Here is a 25,504-nt window from a genome sequence, read left to right on the forward strand (position 1 = left end):
AAACATTTCTGAATCATTATGTATTTATAATCTCCAGATGAGGAACACCCATTTTCTTTATTAAGTATGAATAATTCAGCAGGTCCAGACAGTTACTACAATTTATTAGAATGTTTTGGGGAGCTCGTTCCTTAAAGAGTCTAAATCACTGCAGCCATTTTATGCTTTTTATTTATTGGCCCTGGTTTCCAGCAGCCTCATTTTGCTGTGGCGGGAAGGAAAAGTGCACTTGACTGAGTGTGTGAAGGGAAGCGAGGAGGGAGCCCAGGAGGGTCCACGTCGGGCCCGTGAGGCTCGCTCACCCCACCAGCACGCTCAGAGAGGCGGGCGCCGCCATCGAAATGACTCTGGACGCCACGGAGTTGCTGTGTTGGTTTTATTAATACTGTCGTCAGCATATTCAGAATTCAACACCACAAACAGGAAACACCAACAGAAACATTCTGAAAGAAAGAGAAAGAATCATGATGTGACCGAGCGGTCGCCGGAGGCCCGAGACATGCAGCAGCGGCGCCGTTTCACAATCTATCGCCACCAAAGAGGGTCGTCCTGGCAACCATCGGGGTGGTGCAGCGGGACGGAGGAGGAGGGAGACCGACGGCGTTCAGCCCACTTCCTGCTGCAACAGGAAGTGCTTGTACCTGCGGCAGGGTGTGGAGTGATACGGTCGCCATGGAAACGAGATGAACAGATTTACACTGCTGTGATGACATACGCGAGAGTTTCTAGGTTAATGTGAGCTGGCTTGATTGATCTTTGCCTTCATTATCCTGATTTGAGATGAGCAAAATGATGATTTGGGGACAGAATCTGTTCATCCGTCGACGCCCTTTAAACCCTTTAAACTCCAGGAGGAGACATAAGTGCAATTCGATATTTTAAAAACAAACAGGCTGACATTTAGTGCATTTTCTTTTCATGTCAGCCTCAGGACATCTGCCACTTTTTCCATCTGTTTAAATTTAAAAAGAATCAACACAAATGTGAACTATCTACAGTCCCACTTTCCCAAAGTCAAACCCCTTCCCAAAATATTCCAATAACCCAATAAACCTACACAACAATTCACAATCAACACAAGAGGTCACACAAAGTCCCGTTAAAAAATCCACTCTTGTGTTCTCGGCCTGATCACGTCCTGGTGGCGAGCAGTTCAGAGCTGGGAAAGATCCCGTCAGAGGAGGAGGGGTTCAGGAGACGCTGCGCTCAGTCGTGGATGACGATGGGCCCTCGCATCCTCAGGCTGGGGTGGGGGTGTGGGGGGGCCAGGACCAGGCCCTGCGGCTGGGCCTGGGAGACCCTGCGGGAGGCGATGGGCTCACACGGCTGCCGACAGGCGTGCCTCAGCTGGGAGCGGGACAGCATCCGCCGGGCCCTCCTGGAAGAGTGCAGGAAGTCATTAGGAAGGACGTTCGGGTGAAAGGGGTCTTGGACAAGAACACCGTGAAATATTCAGAGTTTGGGCTGATAAAATCACTCCCAACCTCATTAATTTAGAGCAGGATGGGGTTATTTTTAGGTCATTGGTGCCAGAGGCAAAGGTGATGTTCACGCAGCCTGAACGTGAAAGGAGGAGGAGTCTGTTCTCGTTAGGGTCGCGGTCTGCTGGGGAGAGCTGCTATGCTAGCACATCCCATTAATGTCCTGTCGCCACCGGCGCCTCAGCTCTGAACGGGAACGCTGCAAATCCAAACACGGCCTGCGCAGGACTATTTATTATTCATGGGGCTGCGACGGCGCTCCGGGCTCCTCATGATCAGCTGCTGCAGCCGGCCGAGCAGAGAGGAGGCGTCTCTACGGACTCTTTACCGGGTCGGCTCCTTTACCGGGTCGGCTCCTTTACCAGGGTCGGCTCCTTTACCGGGTCGGCTCTTTTACCGGGGTCGGCTCCTTTACCGGGGTCGGCTCCTTTACAGGGGTCGGCTCCTTTACCGGGGTCGGCTCCTTTACCGGGGTCGGCTCCCGTTACCGGGGTCGGCTCTTTTACCGGGGTCGGCTCCTTTACCGGGGTCGGCTCCCGTTACCGGGGTCGGCTCTTTTACCGGGGTCGGCTCCTTTACCGGGGTCGGCTCCCTTTACCGGGGTCGGCTCTTTTACCGGGGTCGGCTCCCTTTACCGGGGTCGGCTCCTTTACTGGGGTCGGCTCTTTTACCGGGGTCGGCTCCTTTACCGGGGTCGGCTCCTTTACCGGGGTCGGCTCCCTTTACCGGGGTCGGCTCCCTTTACCGGGGTCGGCTCCCGTTACCGGGGTCGGCTCCCGTTACCGGGGTCGGCTCCCTTTATAGGGGTCGGCTCTTTTACCGGGGTCGGCTCCCTTTACCGGGGTCGGCTCCCTTTACCGGGGTCGGCTCCCGTTACCGGGGTCGGCTCCCTTTATAGGGGTCGGCTCCCTTTACCGGGGTCGGCTCCCTTTACCGGGGTCGGCTCCCTTTACAGGGGTCGGCTCCTTTACAGGGGTCGGCTCCTTTACAGGGGTCGGCTCCCTTTACCGGGTTGGCTCCCTTTACCGGGGTCGGCTCCTTTACCGGGGTCGGCTCCCTTTACCGGGGTCGGCTCCCTTTACCGGGGTCGGCTCCTTTACCGGGGTCGGCTCCTTTACCGGGGTCGGCTCCCTTTACCGGGTCGGCTCCCTTTACCGGGGTCGGCTCCCTTTACCGGGGTCGGCTCCGTTACCGGGGCTAAAGAAGCGCGCTCCACGGAGGCGTGTGCACGTGTGACCAGGATCGTTACTCCTCTTGCTCTCTTTGAACCACCAAACACGTCTGTTTCCTCCGAGACGCCGGCTGGTGATAAAAGGAGCAGTCGAACGCTCGTGATGACTCTATTCGTCACGTTCGGGCACGTGTGTGCAGAGTGCACGTGCAGCACCGCGGCCATGGCGCTGATCGCTACACCGGGACGCACGAGCGGCGGATAAAGTGGAGAAGAACACGAGAGTTTGTCTGCTCAGCTGGCTGCAGGAGGAGAAGAGCAAACATGTGAATCCACACACAAACAGTTCAAGCTGCCCTGTTGCATTCTGGGTATCGCCTTTTTCACCTCCCTTTTTCTCGCTTTAATCACATAAAATGGGACTTTTTTCTACATTTAAACCAAGGAGAAAACAATTTTCTCCGACTGAAACAGAATGAGGAGCCCAAGAATGCTTTTCTTCTTTTTTTTAATGCTTTGCAGGCTTTTTAATGGTTCCAGTGAATATAAGGTGATTACAAACCAGGTTTAAGTACACAGTTATGAAAAGTGTTAATTTACGATTTCTTCATGGCTCTGCCTCGCCTCTACTCCATGATCTTGTCTGAGGGAAAGAAAGTGAGAGGAGAGAAAATGATAGTTTCTCATTAGTCGCAGCCTCTCCCAGCAGTTCTATCACTGTCCTCTAATCAAAGCAGCATTAATGAGAGAAGCTGAGTGTTTAATGAAGCAACCGGAGCAGGATGCAAGGCACTTTCTCTACAGACAAACATACAGCTGTCGTGATGTCGGTGCAGGGTGAGTGATCCATGGGGGTGCAGCCGTGCTTAATGTGCTAATGATATTTCCAGTCTAGCCCCAGCGGTGCCTGGCTCCACGCTGGTCCATTTGCACCAGTTAGCAGCTCTAATTTTAGCCCCCGCGGACGGAGGGCGGCTGTGAGGGCCGTACGCCATGGCTCATTTAGACACGGCTTTAATGGAAGAACATCTTTCTCTCTCACATGCAAACATCGACCCATTATGTGCACGCGGGCGCCCCGCCACGCACGAGACTGCGCCGCGTGTGAGATAAATAAATATGAAGCTATTCAGAACCGTTAGCCGCTAACGTGTGTATGTTAAACAGCGTCAGTGTCTCCTCCGCTAAAGTCCTTCACCTGTGCTCACCGTTAGCACCAGAAACAGCTCACGCTCACATCCGTGCACAGCACAGACGGCACGTCCAGCTGCAACAAGACAAGACTAGTCACCACTGGTCACTGCTGGTTAACCAGGTTCACTGCTGGTAAAGGCCGTTTAGGTGCATCGTCACAACCGGCCTCGGCAGCGAGAAGATGCTGCAGAAAACATGGAGCTCAGTGTTCCTACAAAAAGCCTGAATCTTCATCTGAAAACTCCTCATTGAGCAGAAGGTTATGGGATGTTCTAAAGGGGGCGTGGTCAACAAGGAGGCCACGTCAAATGTTAAAGTCGTGCACGTTGCAACAACGGTGAAATAGAGACGTGTCGTTTCCTCCAGTCTTTACAGCCCTGAATTACTCCTCATGAATTCTGCTGTGTGTGTGTGTGCGTGCACGTGCGTGCGCATGTGTACAGCTGTATGATGTCAGTGTGGGTCAAACAGAAGCGTCACTTTCTTTCTCTCATCACACACAGTCTATTATGAGAGGTCAGGAAAGGGTCACCTTTGCTTACCTGGTCTCCCGGGTGACGAGGAAGAAGCTGTCGTCGGGAGCATCGATCCAGTTGGGGCGTCTCTTGCGGATCATCACCCCCCCTCGAGTGCTTCCGCTGCTGCTGCTGCTGCGTCCGTTATACTGGGAAAGGACAGAAGGTGTCGACACATGAAACCGAAGTGCTGAGGCCCGAGGAGGAGAATTCCGTACCAGCAGGGCTCCGGACGCCGTCCCTGGATTCTCTGCAAGAGCAAAAGGTGAAGGACTCGTGAGGGGATCTGCTCTCCGGGGGGCCACCACTCCCAGAAACATTTTGAGTAAACGTGCTTGCGAGCGCACCTGAACGCCTCTCTGGCTCGTTCCTGCTGTGGTGGTGGAAGCTGCGTTTTCCCAGCATGCCGTGGGGGCCGTGCGGGAGGGAGGAGAGCAGGCGTCGCGGGGGCGGCGTCTGCAGGCCGGGGGTGCGGTGCGAGCGGGTGCTGTGAGCGGCGGGACGCGACTCTGGAAGAGACGGCACACCTGAGCTGCATCACCTGACTCCACGGAAGGTCGGGGGTCTCCAGGAGGAGTTACCTAAGAACTGCACCACACTGGTCAGGGTGCTCCTCTGGGCGGCTCGGGGCTTGGGCAGACGGGCCCCCTGACCCTCCGACACCCTCAACATGTCTAGAGCAAACACACACATTTAAAGAATGAGTGCAGTGACGATCCTGCTGAGGAAGAGTCCAGCTCAGACCTGCTGATCTCCAACCATCAGCCAAGGCAGCAGCGCGCACACGTGCACTTACTTCCACAGTCGAGGGCTCTCCAACGTGCACATACACATGTGAGTCCATGCTTGCATGCACACAGGTTAAAAACACCGTAGCTACACACTGAGACATGAAGGTAGGATGAGAGGAGGCGCTGGGGGGGTCCATGCTGGGGGGCGGGGGGGCCGGGCCGTCTCCTGCGTGAGGTGGACTTGATGACAGAGAACACGGACACATGAAGCACAAGGACGCAGAGATGCTTTCAGGTGTGACTTTATTGGAGGTCGACGCTCACATTCACACGTGATGGAAAGAGCCAAAAGGGCAGAAGATGAGAACATCGCAGCAGCTGGAAGAGGATGAGGAGGCGGCTCTGGGGGGGGCGGACCACAGGATGTTGGCATGAATATTGCATGAGGGGAGCAGATCACAGGGACCCTCCGAGGGGCCCTCCTGTGAAGGTCCGGTCTACAGAGCAGCAGCACAGAGGCCAAGAGCAGCTGCACGACCTTCACGTCCAGTGTCATGAGTTCAAATCTCATCAGCAACCAAGACACAGGTCACGTGCACGCGGGAGGAAACGCACGGCGTGAAAGATGTGGACGCAAAAAGAAAAGAAAAGAAAGAGAACCAAGAGGTGGAGATGGTGACGGGCCCGGTTCGGGCCCGGTTCTGTCCTGAAAGTGACGTTATCTGAGCAAACGTCGGGATCGAACCCCCTAAATGTGACGTTTGGATCCAAGAAACACAGAAAAGGAAGAATTCAAAAGAAAAACAAATGAAAAGATGATCAAACTCATAGTGATGAGGACAGGCAGTCTTTATTGGAAACGGGTGGGAGAATACAAAAACAAAATAATAATAATAATATAACAGTAACAATAAAAGCAGAGATGGGGGGGGGCCGAGATGGGGGTGGTCTGATGGTGGGGCAGTCCAGGTGAGGAAGATGATGACAAGATGTGTGTGTTTCCTGTCTCTGTGTGTGTGTGTGTGTGTCCGTGTGGCAGAAGCTAGGAGAAATTGAAAGCGCTCTTACACTCTGCCTTCACGGCCCCGCAATTAACGGGGACAAAGGGCCGGCGCGCAGCCCGTCGCAGCTTGATGATGTCACGGCACATGTGCCGGGCCATCTTGGTGAGGCGGGAGACCTTCAGCAGGAAGGCTTGCTTGGTCTTCATGGAGGACTTGGGGCTGCCGCTGTTCCGCATCGGCATCATGTGATTGGACTGGCGGGGCACGTGGCTCCGTGCACGAGGCTCCTGGTGAGGAAGAGGAGACACGGGGGAGGAGCTTAAAGAGCTGAGGAGGAGAACATGAGCAGGAGGTGCTGAGCCACCTCCTCCCTGCCTGAGCTTACACTGCTGGCCGGGCTGGGGGAGGTCCTCTCCTCCGTGCCCTCGGCCCTGCTGGGCATCTTCAGGCCCCCGTACTTCTTCCAGTACATCCAGCAGGAGACACACAGGCGACACTGCATGTTGGGGGGACCCCAGGAGTACCACTGGGCCGACTGCATGGCTGTGGGGGGGGCAGGAGACAGGAGAGAGGGGCCGGGGTGAGACAGGAGCCGGGGTGAGACGCACACACACACACCCACACACACCCACACACGCACACGCACACACACGGCTCGGCCAACAGAACTCACTGTAGCAGCTCTCACAGGCCCTCCCCCCGCCCGCAGCATGGTACGCCCCGGGACCTGCTCCGTTCACCGTGGCCATCTTCCCGTTGGTCACTGAGATCTGGTTTGGGTTGGGCTTGTTGCTGCCAGGTAGAGGAGAAGATTAAGACCTGGGGGGGGCAGCGGCAGAGCTTCTAGACAGGTGTAAAGGTCCCTAAAGGACGGCCGTCCTCACTCACTATGTGGGGATGTAAACCTGCTTCAGTTTGCTCTCGGCCTCGGCCGCCTTCAGCCGCTTCTGGAGGAAACACAGAAGCACAGATCAGCCTCCTGCCGACGGGCACAGCAAAGTCACACGTGCGCATGTTCGTGCACGGATGGATTCAGAGCGCGGGGATCTGCTGTGGCTCCGCCTCTCCGACTGGGACAGGAGCCGTGACCCCCGTCCAGGGTTCACTAGCCTGAACCGAAGGTGAGGTGGAACCAGAGAAGGGAAGGAGGCTCACCTGCTGCACGTATCTGTCTGTGGTCTTCCACATGTAGTAGTACTCTATGATGCTGGTCAAGGACTTCCAGGGCAGCTTCAACACAGTGGTGGGGGGGGGGGGGGGGGGCACAGACAGAAAATTAATGATATTAATATCTCCCCTTCCTGCCAAAGGCTGCAAACGTCTGCACGCATATTGATGAGGAACCAGATCCTGGCCACCAGGTCTGAGGCACCGACGGGTCTGAGGCACCGACGGGGCAGGAGATAGGAAGCACCTGCCTCCACGGGGCAGGAGATAGGAAGCACCTGCCTCCACGGGGCAGGAGATACGAAGCACCTGCCTCCACGGGGCAGGAGATACGAAGCACCTGCCTCCACCTGCCTCCACGGGGCAGGAGATACGAAGCACCTGCCTCCACGGGGCAGGAGATACGAAGCACCTGCCTCCACGGGGCAGGAGATAGGAAGCACCTGCCTCCACGGGGCAGGAGATAGGAAGCACCTGCCTCCACGGGGCAGGAGATAGGAAGCACCTGCCTCCACGGGGCAGGAGATAGGAAGCACCTGCCTCCACGGGGCAGGAGATACGAAGCACCTGCCTCCACGGGGCAGGAGATAGGAAGCACCTGCCTCCACGGGGCAGGAGATACGAAGCACCTGCCTCCACGGGGCAGGAGATACGAAGCACCTGCCTCCACGGGGCAGGAGATAGGAAGCACCTGCCTCCACGGGGCAGGAGATAGGGGAACAGTCGGCTGAGGGGGGACAATGTTCTATCGTTGTTCTCCAACACAAAGAGGAGCTGCAACAAACGAGCTTCAGAGGTGGAGATGCCTTCAGCCAGGATCCTGAGAAGGTTCTTCCAGGTCCAGATGTGGAGCCAGAAGGTTCTTCTGGCTCCAGATGTGGAGCTTTAAAGCTCAACGTAGAGCAGCTTTCATTTGAGCCACACTTACAAAGTCCTGTCGGATGTCGTTGAAGTCTTTCCCATATTTCTCCAGCGCCTCCTCGAACATGGCGGCTTCAGAGGCGCTCCACTCCTCCATCTCATCCCTGCAGAGCACAGGACCTCCTGCTGGGACCAGCACGCTCAGAGCACTGGACAGGTCGTAATTCAGACGATGGAGAGTGTCCATGGCGTGGAACTGGAGGGGAGAACAGCGGAACATGTGGCTGCAGCAGCGTCAGGGGGGGGGGGGGGTGGGGGGGGTGGGTGTGAGTGTGAGTGTGTGTGTGTGTGTGTGAGTGTGGGTGTGGGTGTGTGTGTGAGTGTGTGTGTGTGGGTGTGAGTGTGTGGGTGTGTGTGTGAGTGTGGGTGTGGGTGTGTGTGTGAGTGTGTGTGTGTGGGTGTGAGTGTGTGGGTGTGTGTGTGTGAGTGTGTGTGTGTGGGTGGGTGGGTGTGTGTGTGAGGGTGGGTGTGAGTGTGGGTGTGTGTGTGTGTGAGTGTGGGTGTGTGTGTGAGTGTGTGTGTGTGAGTGTGTGTGTGTGGGTGTGAGTGTGTGGGTGGGTGGGTGTGTGTGTGTGTGTGTGTGGGTGTGTGTGGGTGTGTGGGTGGGTGGGTGGGAGTGAGTGTGATTGTGAGTGTGTGTGGGTGGGTGGGTGGGTGTGTGTGTGAGGGTGGGTGTGTGTGAAGGTGGGTGTGTGTGTGTGTGTGTGTGAGTGTGAGCGTGTGTGTGTGGGTGTGTGTGAGCGTGTGTGTGTGAGCGTGTGGGTGTGTGTGTGTGAGTGTGTGTGAGCGTGTGGGTGTGTGTGAGCGTGTGTGTGTGTGTCTCACCAGTGTGATGTCCCTGGAGGCAGCAGCTGCGCTCATGTGTAAGCTCGGCTGTCTCACTGAGCTGCTGCAGTCCAACGCCCGAGCAAACGTCCCGACCGCCCTGACAGCACAAGTCACAGATGACCAGGTGAACACGAGCAGCTTCTTAAACCAGCTGGTTAAACCCTAACCAGGTTAAACCCTCACCCTCACCCTAACCAGGTTAAACCCTCACCCTCACCCTAACCAGGTTAAACCCTGTCTGGTATCATCAGAGGTGCTGAGGGGAAGATCTCACCGTGCAACCACGAGGAACTGGTCAATCTGTTTGTTGGTGAGAGGACATTCTGGATCCCACAGCTTCTCTTCCAACTTGGTCTGGTCCCTGTCGTCTGGCTCACCTGCAGAACCGTTAGAACCGGGCGTTAGGACCGGGCGTTAGAACCGGGCGTTAGGACCGGGCGTTAGAACCGGGCGTTAGGACCGGGCGTTAGGACCGGGCGTTAGAACCGGGCGTTAGGACCGGGCGTTAGGACCGGGCGTTAGAACCGGGCGTTAGGACCGGGCGTTAGGACCGGGCGTTAGGACCGGGCGTTAGAACCGGGCGTTAGGACCGGGCCTTAGGACCCTCCGTTAGAACCGGGCCTTAGGACCCTCCGTTAGAACCGGGCGTTAGGACCGGGCGTTAGAACCGGGCGTTAGAACCGGGCGTTAGGACCGGGCGTTAGGACCGGGCGTTAGGACACAGATGAAGGAACCTTGTTCATAGAGGCAGGAAAGAATCCCCCCCCCACATAAACTTTTCTAGAGTATAAAGTTCGCACATGTCCATCAAAGGGAGGTGTGTGTGTGTGTGTGTGTGTGTGTAACCATCTAATTAATCGCTCCTGTCAAGTGTGGAAACTTATAAACAAGGAGTGTCAATCATGCTGTTTAACACCAAAATTTAATTTAGCTCCAGACAAAAAGCTCATCATTCACATGATTAGAGACCAGACGTGTTCCCAGGAATGATCACTCACACACACACACACACACACACACACACACACACTCTCACACACACTCTCTCTCACACACACACTCTCTCACACACACACTCACACACACACTCACACACACACACACACACACACGCACACACACACGCTCTCACACACTCTCTCACACACACTCTCACACACACACACACACACTCTCACACACACACTCTCACACACACTCTCTCACACACTCTCACACTCACTCTCACACACACACACACACACACACAGCTGTAACTGACCTTCTTGTAGCATTTCAGGAACGTCGGCCTGGAACCGGGGCCCCACTCTGATCTCCCCTTTGTCTGCTAGGAGGGTCTTCTGGGTCGGGTCGTAGACCAGCGAGTAGAAGAACGTGTCCTGTAGAGGACAACAGAGCGTCACACCTGTCCCACCTGTCCCTCCAGGTGAATTCAGGCTTGGGGGTCTCACGTCTTTGTCCAGGTACGACAGAACGGACTCGGTCTCGTTCAGTAAGGCGACGCTGCACTTCCCCCTGTGGGGAGGAGAGGGAGGAGACAGGAAGTGAGCTGCGCTGCTTCCCGGCGGGATGCCCGGGGGCCCGTGGTGCTGAGGTGCTACCTGATGTGTGTGGCAGGTAGACTCTCATACTGGCGCGACAGGAAGAGCTCTCGGTGGCGGAGCTGGTGCTTCTGTTTCTCCGTCAGCTCGATCTCGGTGGGAGTTTCCTTCTCCTCCTCCAGCTCCTCTGCACACGACAGGAGATAAAAGCCTCCATAACCCAGAGGGACATTTACGTGTTCCACTCAGGTGGAAAAGTCCACAGGTGTTTCTCTGATCACAGCGGGACAACAAAACACCGTCTGCCTAAATGTCAAACTCCTTTAATATTAATTTAATTAGTAAATCTACATTTTATACTATTGGAGGATCAGTAAGGGAGTGAAAGAGCTCCTCTTAGATGGAAGACATGAAAGCATCAAAGAGCAGAGATTCACCTGCTTCCACCTGCCCTCAGCTCTGCTGCCTGTGCTTCACCTGTGCACGTTTCAGCCGTGCACGTTTCAGCCGTGCACGTTTCAGCCGTGCACGGCCAGAAAAATCACAACACAACGTACAGAACTTATCACACCTGGGCGTCCTCTGTCCCACTGCCCCCAAACGTCTCAACCTGGACATACAGGTGAAGTCATGGACTCACCACTGACAGAGAAACTGAGGACGGAGCGAGGACAGACATGGACTCACCACTGACAGAGACACTGAGGACGGAGCGAGGACAAACATGGACTCACCACTGACAGAGACACTGAGGACGGAGCGAGGACAAACATGGACTCACGACTGACAGAGACACTGAGGACGGAGCGAGGACAAACATGGACTCACGACTGACAGAGACACTGAGGACGGAGCGAGGACAAACATGGACTCACCACTGACAGAGACACTGAGGACGGAGCGAGGACAAACATGGACTCACCACTGACAGAGACACTGAGGACGGAGCGAGGACAAACATGAACTCACCACTGACAGAGACACTGAGGACGGAGCGAGGACAGACATGGACTCACCACTGACAGAGACACTGAGGACGGAGCGAGGACAAACATGGACTCACCACTGACAGAGACACTGAGGACGGAGCGAGGACAAACATGGACTCACGACTGACAGAGAAACTGAGGACGGAGCGAGGACAAACATGGACTCACCACTGACAGAGACACTGAGGACGGAGCGAGGACAAACATGGACTCACCACTGACAGAGAAACTGAGGACGGAGCGAGGACAGACATGGACTCACCACTGACAGAGACACTAAGGACGGAGCGAGGACAAACATGGACTCACGACTGACAGAGAAACTGAGGACGGAGCGAGGACAAACATGGACACACCACTGACAGAGACACTGAGGACGGAGCGAGGACAAACATGGACTCACGACTGACAGAGAAACTGAGGACGGAGCGAGGACAAACATGGACTCACGACTGACAGAGAAACTGAGGACGGAGCGAGGACAGACATGGACTCACCACTGACAGAGACACTGAGGACGGAGCGAGGACAGACATGTCTGCATCACCACAGATGGTGGGACAAATAGAATGAAGGACACAGACACCCTGATGATGTCGGAGGGTGGAGGGATGATGATGATGATGATGATGATGAGAAGAGTAACGATGAGCCCGACTGGGTGGAGCCACAGAACCAACAGAACATCTTAACTGGTCCCAGTGGACTCTGAGGCGGCTCAAGAGAAACATATTTCATTCCCAGCACATATAACAGCTGCTCCCATGTGTGCTCCCAGTATGGCTACTGGGATGATACTGGGATGTTACTGGGGCGATACTGGGGCAATACTGGGATGATACTGGGACGATACTGGGGCAATAATGGGATGATACTGGGGCGATACTGGGATGATACTGGGGCGATACTGGGGCAATACTGGGATGATACTGGGGTGATACTGGGATGATACTGGGATGTTACTGGGGCGATATTGGGGCAATACTGGGGTGATACAGGGACGATACTGGGGCGATACTGGGGTGATACTGGGACGATACTGGGGCGATACTGGGACGATACTGGGATGTTACTGGGGCGATACTGGGACGATACTGGGGCGATACTGCGACGATACTGGGATTATACTGGGGTGATACTGGGACGATACTGGGGCAATACTGGGGCAATACTGGGATGATACTGGGACGATACTGGGATGATACTGGGGCAATACTGGGACGATACTGGGGCAATACTGGGGCGATACTGGGATGATACTGCGGCGATACTGGGATGATACTGCGGCGATACTGGGATGATACTGGGGCAATACTGGGATGATACTGGGATGATACTGGGGCGATACTGGGGCAATACTGGGATGATACTGGGGCGATACTGGGGCAATACTGGGATGTTACTGGGGCGATACTGGGACGATATTGGGGCGATACTGGGATGATACTGGGGCAATACTGGGATGATACTGGGGCAATACTGGGATGATACTGGGGCGATCCTGGGATGATACTGGGATAATACTGGGGCAATACTGGGATGATACTGGGGCGATACTGAGGCAATACTGGGATGATGCTGGGACGATACTGGGATGATACTGGGATGATACTGGGGCAATACTGGGATGATACTGGGGCGATACTGGGGCAATACTGGGGCAATACTGGGACGATACTGGGACGATACTGGGATGATACTGTGGCGATCCTGGGATGATACTGGATAATACTGGGACGATACTGGGGCGATACTGGGGCAATCCTGGGATGTTACTGGGGCGATACTGGGGCGATACCGGGACGATACTGGGGCGATATTGGGACGATACCGGGGCGATACTGGGACGATATTGGGGCGATACTGGGACGATACTGGGGCGATATTGGGGCGATACTGGGACGATACCGAGGCGATATTGGGGCAATTCTGGGATGATACTGGGGCGATCCTGGGATGTTACTGGGGCGATACTGGGACGATATTGGGGCAATTCTGGGATGATACTAGGGCGATCCTGGGATGTTACTGGGGCGATACTGGTACGATATTGGGGCGATACTGGGACGATTCTGGGGCGATACCACATTTCCATCCTGGAAGATGAGGAGCAAACAACCAGTGTGGTCGCCATAACAACGCCCCTGTGAGGAGGGTTGTTAGTCTCAGGTTCTAAAGTGAGGGAGCAACACAAGGAACTAATGTGTTCCAGCAGGGCCTGTTGCCTGGAACCTGACTGGTTCCACGGAGAACCCACTAAGATCCCAGACTGATGCACCTGAACACACCATCACACTGGGTACAGACATCGAGCTGCTGACACCCACAGACACCCACATTTGGCACCTGGCGGGTGCTAGTTTGGACCCTGTTACAGAACCACCTCCAAACTGGTTCCGTTCTGGTGTTCACACAGGTGTACGGCACAAGCATGAGCTCACTGAAGAACCAGTGCAGGTTCTGGAACCATTTCCCACAGGACGCAGCAACACACTGACAAGAGCAATGGAAAGGAAACTACAGCAGAACTCCCAGAAACAGGCGGTACCAGGGCCCAAATGGGCCCAGACCGGACCTCAGATCAGGTGATCAGCACCTCAGACCACTACAAGCACAGAGTGGTTTCACCATCAGGAGACCAGATACATTCAAAGATCCCTGGAGTAGCAGGAAACTCCACAGGTGAACGAGTCCGGTCACTAACAGGTCCTACAGCCCAGTCCAGGTCTTTGGTTCTGGCTCCAGGTCGATACAGTTAAAAAGAACTGGTTCTGGTCTGAAAACCCTCCTTCACTTCAAAGCTGCAATTGGTTTCTTTCAGGATCAAAAGATGCAGAAACATCAAACACTATTGTAAACAGTTATAGAACAGTTATTACTATAGACTGTAGTCATAGAACAGTTATTACTATAGACTGTAATAGAACAGTTATTACTATAGACAGTTGTCATAGAACAGTTATTACTATAGACTGTTGTCATAGAACAATTACTATAGACTGTTGTTATAGAACAGTTACTACTATAGACAGTCGTTTTAGAACAGTTACTACTATAGACTGTTGTTATAGAACAGTTATTACTATAGACTTGTCAGAACAGTTATTACTATAGACTGTTGTCATAGAACAGTTATTACTATAGACTGTAGTCATAGAACAGTTATTACTATAGACTTGTCATAGAACAGTTATTACTATAGACTGTTGTCATAGAACTGTTATTACTACAGACAGTTGTTATAGAACTGTTATTACTATAGACAGTTGTTATAGAACAGTTATTACTATAGACTGCTATAGAACAGTTATTACTATAGACTGTTGTTATAGAACAGTTATTACTATAGACAGTTGTTATAGAACAGTTATTACTATAGACAGTTGTCATAGAACAGTTATTACTATAGACTGTTGTCATAGAGCAGTTATTACTATAGACAGTTGTTATAGAACTGTTATTACTATAGACAGTTGTTATAGAACAGTTATTACTATAGACTGCTATAGAACAGTTATTACTATAGACTGTTGTTATAGAACAGTTATTACTATAGACTGCTATAGAACAGTTATTACTATAGACTGTTGTTATAAAACAGTTATTACTATAGACAGTTGTCAGAACAGTTATTACTATAGACAGTTGTCAGAACAGTTATTACTATAGACCGTCGTTATAGACCGTCGTTATAGAACAGTTATTACTATAGACCGTCGTTATAGAACAGTTATTACTATAGACAGTTGTTATAGAACAGTTATTACTACAGACAGTTGTTATAGAACAGTTATTACTATAGACTGTTGTTATAGAACAGTTATTACTATAGACAGTTGTTATAGAACAGTTATTACTACAGACAGTTGTTATAGAACAGTTATTACTATAGACTGTTGTTATAGAACAGTTATTACTATAGATCGTCGTTATAGACCGTCGTTATAGAACAGTTATTACTATAGACAGTTGTTATAGAACAGTTATTACTATAGACAGTTGTTATAGAACAGTTATTACTATAGACTGTAGTCATAGAACAGTTATTACTACAGACAGTTGTTATAGAACAGTTATTACTATAGACAGTTGTTATAGAACAGTTATTACTATAGACAGTTGTTATAGAACAGTTATTACTATAGACTGTTATAGAACAGTTATTACTATAGACTGTTGTTATAAAACAGTTACTACTATAGACAGTCGTTATAGAACAGTTATTACTATAGACTGTTGTTATAGAACAGTTATTACTATAGACTGTTGTCATAGAACAATTATTACTATAGACAGTTGTTATAGAACTGTTCTTACTATAGACTGCTATAGAACAGTTATTACTATAGACAGTTGTTATAGAACAGTTATTACTATAGACAGTTGTTATAGAACAGTTATTACTATAGACCGTCGTTATAGACCGTCGTTATAGAACAGTTCTTACTATAGACAGTTGTCATAGAACAGTTATTACTATAGACCGTCGTTATAGACCGTCGTTATAGAACAGTTATTACTATAGACAGTTGTCATAGAACAGTTCTTACTATAGACTGTAGTCATAGAACAGTTATTACTATAGACTGTTGTCATAGAACAATTACTATAGACTGTTATTATAGAACAGTTCTTACTATAGACTGTAGTCATAGAACAGTTATTACTATAGACTGTTGTCATAGAACAATTACTATAGACTGTTATTATAGAACAGTTCTTACTATAGACTGTTATAGAACAGTTATTACTATAGACTGTTGTCATAGAACAATTACTATAGACTGTTATTATAGAACAGTTCTTACTATAGACTGCTATAGAACAGTTATTACTATAGACTGCTATAGAACAGTTATTACTATAGACTGTTGTTATAGAACAGTTACTACTATAGACAGTCGTTATAGAACAGTTATTACTATAGACTGCTATAGAACAGTTATTACTATAGACTGTTGTTATAGAACAGTTACTACTATAGACAGTTGTTATAGAACAGTTATTACTATAGACTGTTGTCATAGAACAGTTATTACTACAGACAGTTGTTATAGAACTGTTATTACTATAGACAGTTGTTATAGAACAGTTATTACTATAGACAGTTGTTATAGAACAGTTATTACTATAGACTGTTGTTATAGAACAGTTATTACTATAGACCTTTATAGACCGTCGTTATAGAACAGTTATTACTATAGACTGTTGTCATAGAACAATTATTACTATAGACAGTTGTTATAGAACTGTTCTTACTATAGACTGCTATAGAACAGTTATTACTATAGACAGTTGTTATAGAACAGTTATTACTATAGACAGTTGTTATAGAACAGTTATTACTATAGACCGTCGTTATAGACCGTCATTATAGAACAGTTATTACTATAGACAGTTGTCATAGAACAGTAATTACTATAGACCGTCGTTATAGACCGTCGTTATAGAACAGTTCTTACTATAGACTGCTATAGAACAGTTATTACTATAGACTGCTATAGAACAGTTATTACTATAGACTGTTGTTATAGAACAGTTACTACTATAGACAGTCGTTATAGAACAGTTATTACTATAGACTGCTATAGAACAGTTATTACTATAGACTGTTGTCATAGAACAGTTATTACTACAGACAGTTGTTATAGAACTGTTATTACTATAGACAGTTGTTATAGAACAGTTATTACTATAGACAGTTGTTATAGAACAGTTATTACTATAGACTGTTGTTATAGAACAGTTATTACTATAGACCTTTATAGACCGTCGTTATAGAACAGTTATTACTATAGACAGTTGTTATAGAACAGTTATTACTATAGACTGTTGTCATAGAACAATTATTACTATAGACAGTTGTTATAGAACTGTTCTTACTATAGACTGCTATAGAACAGTTATTACTATAGACAGTTGTTATAGAACAGTTATTACTATAGACAGTTGTTATAGAACAGTTATTACTATAGACCGTCGTTATAGACCGTCATTATAGAACAGTTATTACTATAGACAGTTGTCATAGAACAGTAATTACTATAGACCGTCGTTATAGACCGTCGTTATAGAACAGTTCTTACTATAGACTGTAGTCATAGAACAGTTATTACTATAGACTGTCGTTATAGAACAGTTATTACTATAGACAGTTGTTATAGAACTGTTATTACTATAGACAGTTGTCATAGAACAGTTATTACTATAGACTGTCGTTATAGAACAGTTATTACTATAGACAGTTGTTATAGAACTGTTATTACTATAGACAGTTGTCATAGAACACTTCTTACTATAGACTGTAGTCATAGAACAGTTATTACTATAGACTGTTGTCATAGAACAATTACTATAGACTGTTATTATAGAACAGTTCTTACTATAGACTGTTATAGAACAGTTATTACTATAGACTGTTGTCATAGAACAATTACTATAGACTGTTATTATAGAACAGTTCTTACTATAGACTGTTATAGAACAGTTATTACTATAGACTGTTGTCATAGAACAATTACTATAGACTGTTATTATAGAACAGTTCTTACTATAGACTGTTATAGAACAGTTCTTACTATAGACTGTTGTCATAGAACAATTACTATAGACTGTTATTATAGAACAGTTCTTACTATAGACTGTTATAGAACAGTTATTACTATAGACTGTTGTTATAGAACAGTTGTTACTATAGACAGTTGTCAGAACAGTTATTACTATAGACAGTTGTCAGAACAGTTATTACTATAGACCGTCGTTATAGACCGTCGTTATAGAACAGTTATTACTATAGACCGTCGTTATAGAACAGTTATTACTATAGACAGTTGTTATAGAACAGTTATTACTACAGACAGTTGTTATAGAACAGTTATTACTATAGACTGTTGTTATAGAACAGTTATTACTATGGACAGTTGTTATAGAACAGTTATTACTACAGACAGTTGTTATAGAACAGTTATTACTATAGACTGTTGTTATAGAACAGTTATTACTATAGACAGTTGTTATAGAACAGTTATTACTACAGACAGTTGTTATAGAACAGTTATTACTATAGACTGTTGTTATAGAACAGTTATTACTATAGATCGTCGTTATAGACCGTCGTTATAGAACAGTTATTACTATAGACAGTTGTTATAGAACAGTTATTACTATAGACAGTTGTTATAGAACAGTTATTACTATAGACTGTAGTCATAGAACAGTTATTACTACAGACAGTTGTTATAGAACAGTTATTACTATAGACAGTTGTTATAGAACAGTTATTACTATAGACAGTTGTTATAGAACAGTTATTACTATAGACTGTTATAGAACAGTTATTACTATAGACTGTTGTTATAAAACAGTTACTACTATAGACAGTCGTTATAGAACAGTTATTACTATAGACTGTTGTTATAGAACAGTTATTACTATAGACTGTTGTCATAGAACAATTATTACTATAGACAGTTGTTATAGAACTGTTCTTACTATAGACTGCTATAGAACAGTTATTACTATAGACAGTTGTTATAGAACAGTTATTACTATAGACAGTTGTTATAGAACAGTTATTACTATAGACCGTCGTTATAGACCGTCGTTATAGAACAGTTCTTACTATAGACAGTTGTCATAGAACAGTTATTACTATAGACCGTCGTTATAGACCGTCGTTATAGAACAGTTATTACTATAGACAGTTGTCATAGAACAGTTCTTACTATAGACTGTAGTCATAGAACAGTTATTACTATAGACTGTCGTTATAGAACAGTTATTACTATAGACAGTTGTTATAGAACTGTTATTACTATAGACAGTTGTCATAGAACAGTTCTTACTATAGACTGTAGTCATAGAACAGTTATTACTACAGACAGTTGTTATAGAACTGTTATTACTATAGACAGTTGTTATAGAACAGTTATTACTATAGACAGTTGTTATAGAACAGTTATTACTATAGACAGTTGTTATAGAACAGTTATTACTATAGACTGTTGTTATAGAACAGTTATTACTATAGACAGTTGTTATAGAACAGTTATTACTATAGACTGTTGTTATAGAACAGTTATTACTATAGACCTTTATAGACCGTCGTTATAGAACAGTTATTACTATAGACAGTTGTTATAGAACAGTTATTACTATAGACTGTTGTCATAGAACAATTATTACTATAGACAGTTGTTATAGAACTGTTCTTACTATAGACTGCTATAGAACAGTTATTACTATAGACAGTTGTTATAGAACAGTTATTACTATAGACAGTTGTTATAGAACAGTTATTACTATAGACCGTCGTTATAGACCGTCATTATAGAACAGTTATTACTATAGACAGTTGTCATAGAACAGTAATTACTATAGACCGTCGTTATAGACCGTCGTTATAGAACAGTTCTTACTATAGACTGTAGTCATAGAACAGTTATTACTATAGACTGTCGTTATAGAACAGTTATTACTATAGACAGTTGTTATAGAACTGTTATTACTATAGACAGTTGTCATAGAACAGTTATTACTATAGACTGTCGTTATAGAACAGTTATTACTGTAGACAGTTGTTATAGAACTGTTATTACTATAGACAGTTGTCATAGAACAGTTATTACTATAGACTGTCGTTATAGAACAGTTATTACTATAGACAGTTGTTATAGAACTGTTATTACTATAGACAGTTGTCATAGAACACTTCTTACTATAGACTGTAGTCATAGAACAGTTATTACTATAGACTGTTGTCATAGAACAATTACTATAGACTGTTATTATAGAACAGTTCTTACTATAGACTGTTATAGAACAGTTATTACTATAGACTGTTGTCATAGAACAATTACTATAGACTGTTATTATAGAACAGTTCTTACTATAGACTGTTATAGAACAGTTATTACTATAGACTGTTGTTATAGAACAGTTGTTACTATAGACTGTCGTTATAGAACAGTTATTACTATAAACTGTTGTTATAGAACAGTTGTTACTATAGACTGTCGTTATAGAACAGTTATTACTATAGACTGTTGTCATAGAACAGTTATTACTATAGACTGTTGTCATAGAACAGTTATTACTATAGACTGTTGTCATAGAACAGTTATTACTACAGACAGTTGTTATAGAACTGTTATTACTATAGACAGTTGTTATAGAACAGTTATTACTATAGACAGTTGTTATAGAACAGTTATTACTATAGACAGTTGTTATAGAACAGTTATTACTATAGACTGCTATAGAACAGTTATTACTATAGACTGTTGTCATAGAACAATTACTATAGACTGTTATTATAGAACAGTTCTTACTATAGACTGTTATAGAACAGTTATTACTATAGACTGTTGTCATAGAACAATTACTATAGACTGTTATTATAGAACAGTTCTTACTATAGACTGTTATAGAACAGTTATTACTATAGACTGTTGTCATAGAACAATTACTATAGACTGTTATTATAGAACAGTTCTTACTATAGACTGTTATAGAACAGTTATTACTATAGACTGTTGTCATAGAACAATTACTATAGACTGTTATTATAGAACAGTTCTTACTATAGACTGTTATAGAACAGTTATTACTATAGACTGTTGTTATAGAACAGTTGTTACTATAGACTGTCGTTATAGAACAGTTATTACTATAAACTGTTGTTATAGAACAGTTGTTACTATAGACTGTCGTTATAGAACAGTTATTACTATAGACTGTTGTCATAGAACAGTTATTACTATAGACTGTTGTCATAGAACAGTTATTACTATAGACTGTTGTCATAGAACAGTTATTACTACAGACAGTTGTTATAGAACTGTTATTACTATAGACAGTTGTTATAGAACAGTTATTACTATAGACAGTTGTTATAGAACAGTTATTACTATAGACAGTTGTTATAGAACAGTTATTACTATAGACTGCTATAGAACAGTTATTACTATAGACTGTTGTTATAGAACAGTTCTTACTATAGACTGTTATAGAACAATTCTTACTATAGACAGTTGTTATAGAACAGTTATTACTATAGACTGTTGTTATAGAACAGTTGTTACTATAGACTGTCGTTATAGAACAGTTATTACTATAGACTGTTGTCATAGAACAGTTATTACTATAGACTGTTGTCATAGAACAGTTATTACTATAGACAGTTGTTATAGAACTGTTATTACTATAGACAGTTGTTATAGAACTGTTATTACTATAGACAGTTGTTATAGAACTGTTATTACTATAGACAGTTGTTATAGAACAGTTCTTACTATAGACAGTTGTTATAGAACAGTTATTACTATAGACTGTTGTTATAGAACAGTTCTAACTATAGACTGCTATAGAACAGTTATTACTATAGACTGTTGTTATAGAACAGTTATTACTATAGACAGTTGTTATAGAACAGTTATTACTATTGCTAATGTGATGGTAACAACGCCACAGGTCTGAACTGACTGGAAAACAGCCCAGAAAACAATGAACAACAAGTTTTAACGAGGTTTGTGAGGTTTCCGTGGTAACGAGCAGGGTGACACTCACTGGCGTGCTTGTCTGCCAGCTGGATGAGGCTGTGGGAGATGTCTCTCCGTCTGTAGAAGCAAACCACTTTGGCCTCCACGTTCCCACTGGCAGTCTGGAACAGACAACACACAGGTGTGACACCACTGGGAAGCAGAGAATACAGGTGTGAAACAGAAGTCAGAGTGTAACGCCTTTATTACAGTGGCTGATGTGTGTGCGGGCAGTTAAAGAGAGCCCACAGGTGACGGGTGTGTGTGTGTGTGGGGGGGGGGGGCTGGAGGTGGTAGATGTTACAGACCTGTTACCGATCCGTTGGCTTCTGTTACCGATCTGGTGGCTACCTGTTAGCTACCCGTTACCGACCTGGTGGCTACCTGTTAGCTACCCGTTACCAACCTGTAAGCTACCCGTTACCGACCTCTTGGCTACCCGTTACCGACCCATTGGCTACTGTTACCGACCTGATGGCTACCTGTTAGCTACCCGTTACGACCTCTTGGCTACCCGTGACCGACCTGATGGCTACCAGTCACTGACCTGTTAGCTACCCGTTACCGACCTCTTGGCTACCCATTACCGACCCGTTGGCTACCCGTGACCGACCTGATGGCTACTGTTATCGACCAGTCACTGACCTGTTGGCTACTGTTACCGACCAGTCACTGACCTGTTGGCTACCTGTCACTGACCTGTTGGCTACTGTTATCGACCAGTCACTGACCTGTTGGCTACTGTTACCGACCAGTCACTGACCTGTTGGCTACCTGTCACTGACCTGTTGGCTACCTGTTTGATGAGGAGGCCGAGTCAGTGCCTGTAGACAATGAGGGAGGGTCCATTAGAACTCGAACAGATGACCCACAGGTGATCGATAACTCGCCACACACACACCAGCAGGGGGCCACGAGGCCGCAGTAACGGCGCTTTCACGCCGAGATTTGCGTGTCCACGTGGGTAACGCGGGTGGACTTGGCTCAGCTTTCACATGGCCACCAGTTGGGGGTCAGACCCCCTGCTGGGTCCTGGCTGGGGTCCTCGTGCAGAGGCTCCGGGGAGCAGGCGAGACCCCCCAGGGTGGCAGCCTGACCTGGAAGCTTCTGCTGACGTCCTGGCTGAGATAGAAGCCAAATGTAGCGCACGTGCACGTCACATGGGCCAGCTCGCCGTCCACACGTCCTCGTTATTGCGCCCAGGCCCTGTGGTGGCGGCGGCCCGCCCACGCTGGGACGTCTCTGGGCCGACTTGGTTCGAGCTGAGGTTTATGTAACAGAACCACGGCAGGACCTCAACAGTCCGAGCTGCCGTCCTCCGTGTAGCATTCTCACCTGGTTGGGACCCTGGTCCGAAGCCCTCGGAACCGCGCCGCTACGCCAGCAGCGTGACCGGGCTTTACTGGGCGGCGAGCAATGACCTCTACCTGTGGCACGCCATCATGTGACAGGTGTGCTGCGGGTTTAACGCCTTAATTTGATTCCTTTTAACGACTATTTTTGAATGTGTGATTGACCAGCGAAGCAGCAGCGCCACGACGTCCCCGTGAAGCCCAGACGTGAAGCTAGAACCAGAACCTTCCCCACACCCCCCAGAGAAGTTAGCCGATTACCTTGTTGAGCTCCTCTATCCGCCGGATCAGGTAGGGGTTACTGGAGGAGTTCTCAAAAAACACGTAATCTGCAACACAGAAAATGGCAGAAGGTCAAAGGTCAACGGGAGGTTCTGGAACCTTCCATCTGCTAAGGGGTGTTTCCTGGGCCTGTCTGGACCCGGTGACAGGGTGAGGAACCAGCCTCCTCCTCCACGTGAACGCAACTTTACCGTTGCTATGGAGACGAGTGTTGCCGTGTGTTATTATAACAGTTATTACAAAAGTGTAAAATGCTGCTGCGCTGCTGAAAAGAAGCATAAAATAGATCCATCCCATCATGTGCTGAGGAAGAGGAACCTCTGGAACACGTGGAGGCGCCCTTCATTTGGTAATAACCACTGTAATAACCACTGTAATAAGCACTGTAATGACAGTCTGCAATTACGACATAAACACCTAAATGTTCCAGTAATCCAACATTGCTAATTTGTCTTTAACGTAAAGTCACTTTTGATCGTAACAAACAATAAATGAAGGCGAACTGTGACGATCCAACCAGTCTTTGATCTCTACTCGCGTCACGTGACCAAAGGTGGGCAATGATTAGAAGGCCAATTATATTAGTGGATTAAAGGCGCACAGGTCCCCGTAAATCCCATCATAGACCAGGCACTAATGTATACATGTGTAGGGTGACTGTGGAACGAGGCGAGACGCAGCGACGCCGAATCTCCATCAATGTTTATTGTAACGTGATGAATTCCACCAGACTGCTAAGAAGCTAACTAGCATGTAAAACAATGTGCTAATTAGTCGACAGTAACGTGACATTGCGGCGATACGGCAGCGATACTCGGTGTCCAGATGTTTAAAGGGTGCGGGAGCGTTGGGGAATGTAGCGAAGCGGCTCTATTGTGGATGAGAGCAGCTAACGTGCTAACATTAGCTAAATAATGACTCGCTGCGATGGCTGCATGCCAGAGGAGGCAAATACAAAAGGCTGCCTCCAACTGCCCCTGCTAACGCTTCAACAGCCTCCACCGCAACACACTGCAGGTAAAGAGGCAATTCAGAACTGCCCCCCGCTCGCCCTGCTCCCCCCAAACCACCTACAAAGCCACCATTTAAAAAATGTTTACATTTTAAGCTAGCTGCTTAGCGAGCTGCGGCTAGCTGCCGCTGTGGCCACGACAGACGAGGCCTGGCCCGCTGTGGATCCCAAATATTTAGAATTGATCACCTTGCTGCCCCGAGCCCCCGTCCCGGAGCAGCTGCAGCGCTCCTGCCCCACGACCGGAGCCCAGCGAGGGGCTCTATCCCGCGGGGCAGCCGGGCGCTGCAGCCCACCGCGCTTGTGCCCCGAAGAGCCCCACACTGGTGTACATACCTCCGACCCGGTACATGTTGGCCGCCATTTCTGCCCTCCCGGAGTGCGAACGTCAACCATAAACTACGGTGGGTCCAATAAATTACTAAAAACTGTAAAAGTCAACTTGGCGAGGTGTCCGACGCGCGGTGGAGCGCGAGCGAGCGAGCCGCCTCCGGACGAGCGCAGGCGGGAGGTGAATGTGGCGAGCGAGCCCCCCTCCTCCGAGGATCCACTATCGCCTTTACAATACCGTCACCTCACGCACGGATCTGCCCGAAAAACTACTGACGTCTCCGAGCATGCGCACACACGGGCACGCGAACACGCGCAAACGGCCAGTCTGCGCTCGCCGTCTTGTAGTCCTTATTGTGCCCCCCCCCCCCCCCCCCCCCCCCCCCCCCCCCACAGGTGAATGTTCCGAAACATGATGGAAATCTTTGATGTGTCCATGTTCAACATT

At 47.4% G+C, this 25,504-nt stretch overlaps 1 protein-coding gene across 5 annotated transcripts; it reads right to left on the reverse strand.

Moving 5' to 3' along the window:
* Window positions 1-1,061: 1,061 nt before the first annotated feature.
* Window positions 1,062-25,374, reverse strand: mta3 (metastasis associated 1 family, member 3). Of its 5 annotated transcripts, XM_029845216.1 has the most exons (20): window positions 25,063-25,373; window positions 23,694-23,761; window positions 22,109-22,202; window positions 10,614-10,740; window positions 10,464-10,527; window positions 10,274-10,391; window positions 9,287-9,389; window positions 9,010-9,109; window positions 8,192-8,380; window positions 7,252-7,326; window positions 6,985-7,043; window positions 6,770-6,888; window positions 6,482-6,639; window positions 6,161-6,383; window positions 4,943-5,035; window positions 4,709-4,870; window positions 4,580-4,611; window positions 4,389-4,510; window positions 3,253-3,295; window positions 1,172-1,378 (listed from the first exon to the last, which is right to left on the reverse strand). In XM_029845216.1, the coding sequence occupies exons 1-20, from the start codon at window positions 25,088-25,090 to the stop codon at window positions 1,319-1,321; spliced, it is 2,037 nt and encodes a 678-aa protein (XP_029701076.1). In that variant the 5' UTR covers window positions 25,091-25,373; the 3' UTR covers window positions 1,172-1,318. The 5 variants fall into 5 exon arrangements, with proteins under 5 accessions (XP_029701074.1, XP_029701076.1, XP_029701087.1 ...); XM_029845214.1 differs by lacking the exon at window positions 3,253-3,295 and having other exon boundaries at window positions 1,062-1,378; window positions 25,063-25,374; XM_029845227.1 differs by lacking the exon at window positions 3,253-3,295 and having other exon boundaries at window positions 1,242-1,378; window positions 4,379-4,510; window positions 25,063-25,371.
* Between the last annotated feature and the right edge of the window lie 130 nt (window positions 25,375-25,504).

Source organism: Takifugu rubripes, chromosome 1 (assembly GCF_901000725.2).
Source record: "Takifugu rubripes chromosome 1, fTakRub1.2, whole genome shotgun sequence".
Classification (NCBI taxonomy): Eukaryota; Metazoa; Chordata; class Actinopteri; order Tetraodontiformes; family Tetraodontidae; genus Takifugu; species Takifugu rubripes.

What these genes read in the sequence shown, in the direction of transcription:
- mta3 (XM_029845214.1), bottom strand. Translation starts at nt 25,090, where the DNA reads ATGGCGGCCAACATGTACCGGGTCGGAG. An exon ending in TGTCGTACCTGGACAAAGAC is followed by an intron (nt 10,392 to 10,463) that starts GTGAGACCCCCA and finishes TGTCCTCTACAG; the next exon opens with GACACGTTCTTCTACTCGCT. An exon ending in ACGACATCCGACAGGACTTT is followed by an intron (nt 7,327 to 8,191) that starts GTAAGTGTGGCT and finishes ACTGTGTTGAAG; the next exon opens with CTGCCCTGGAAGTCCTTGAC.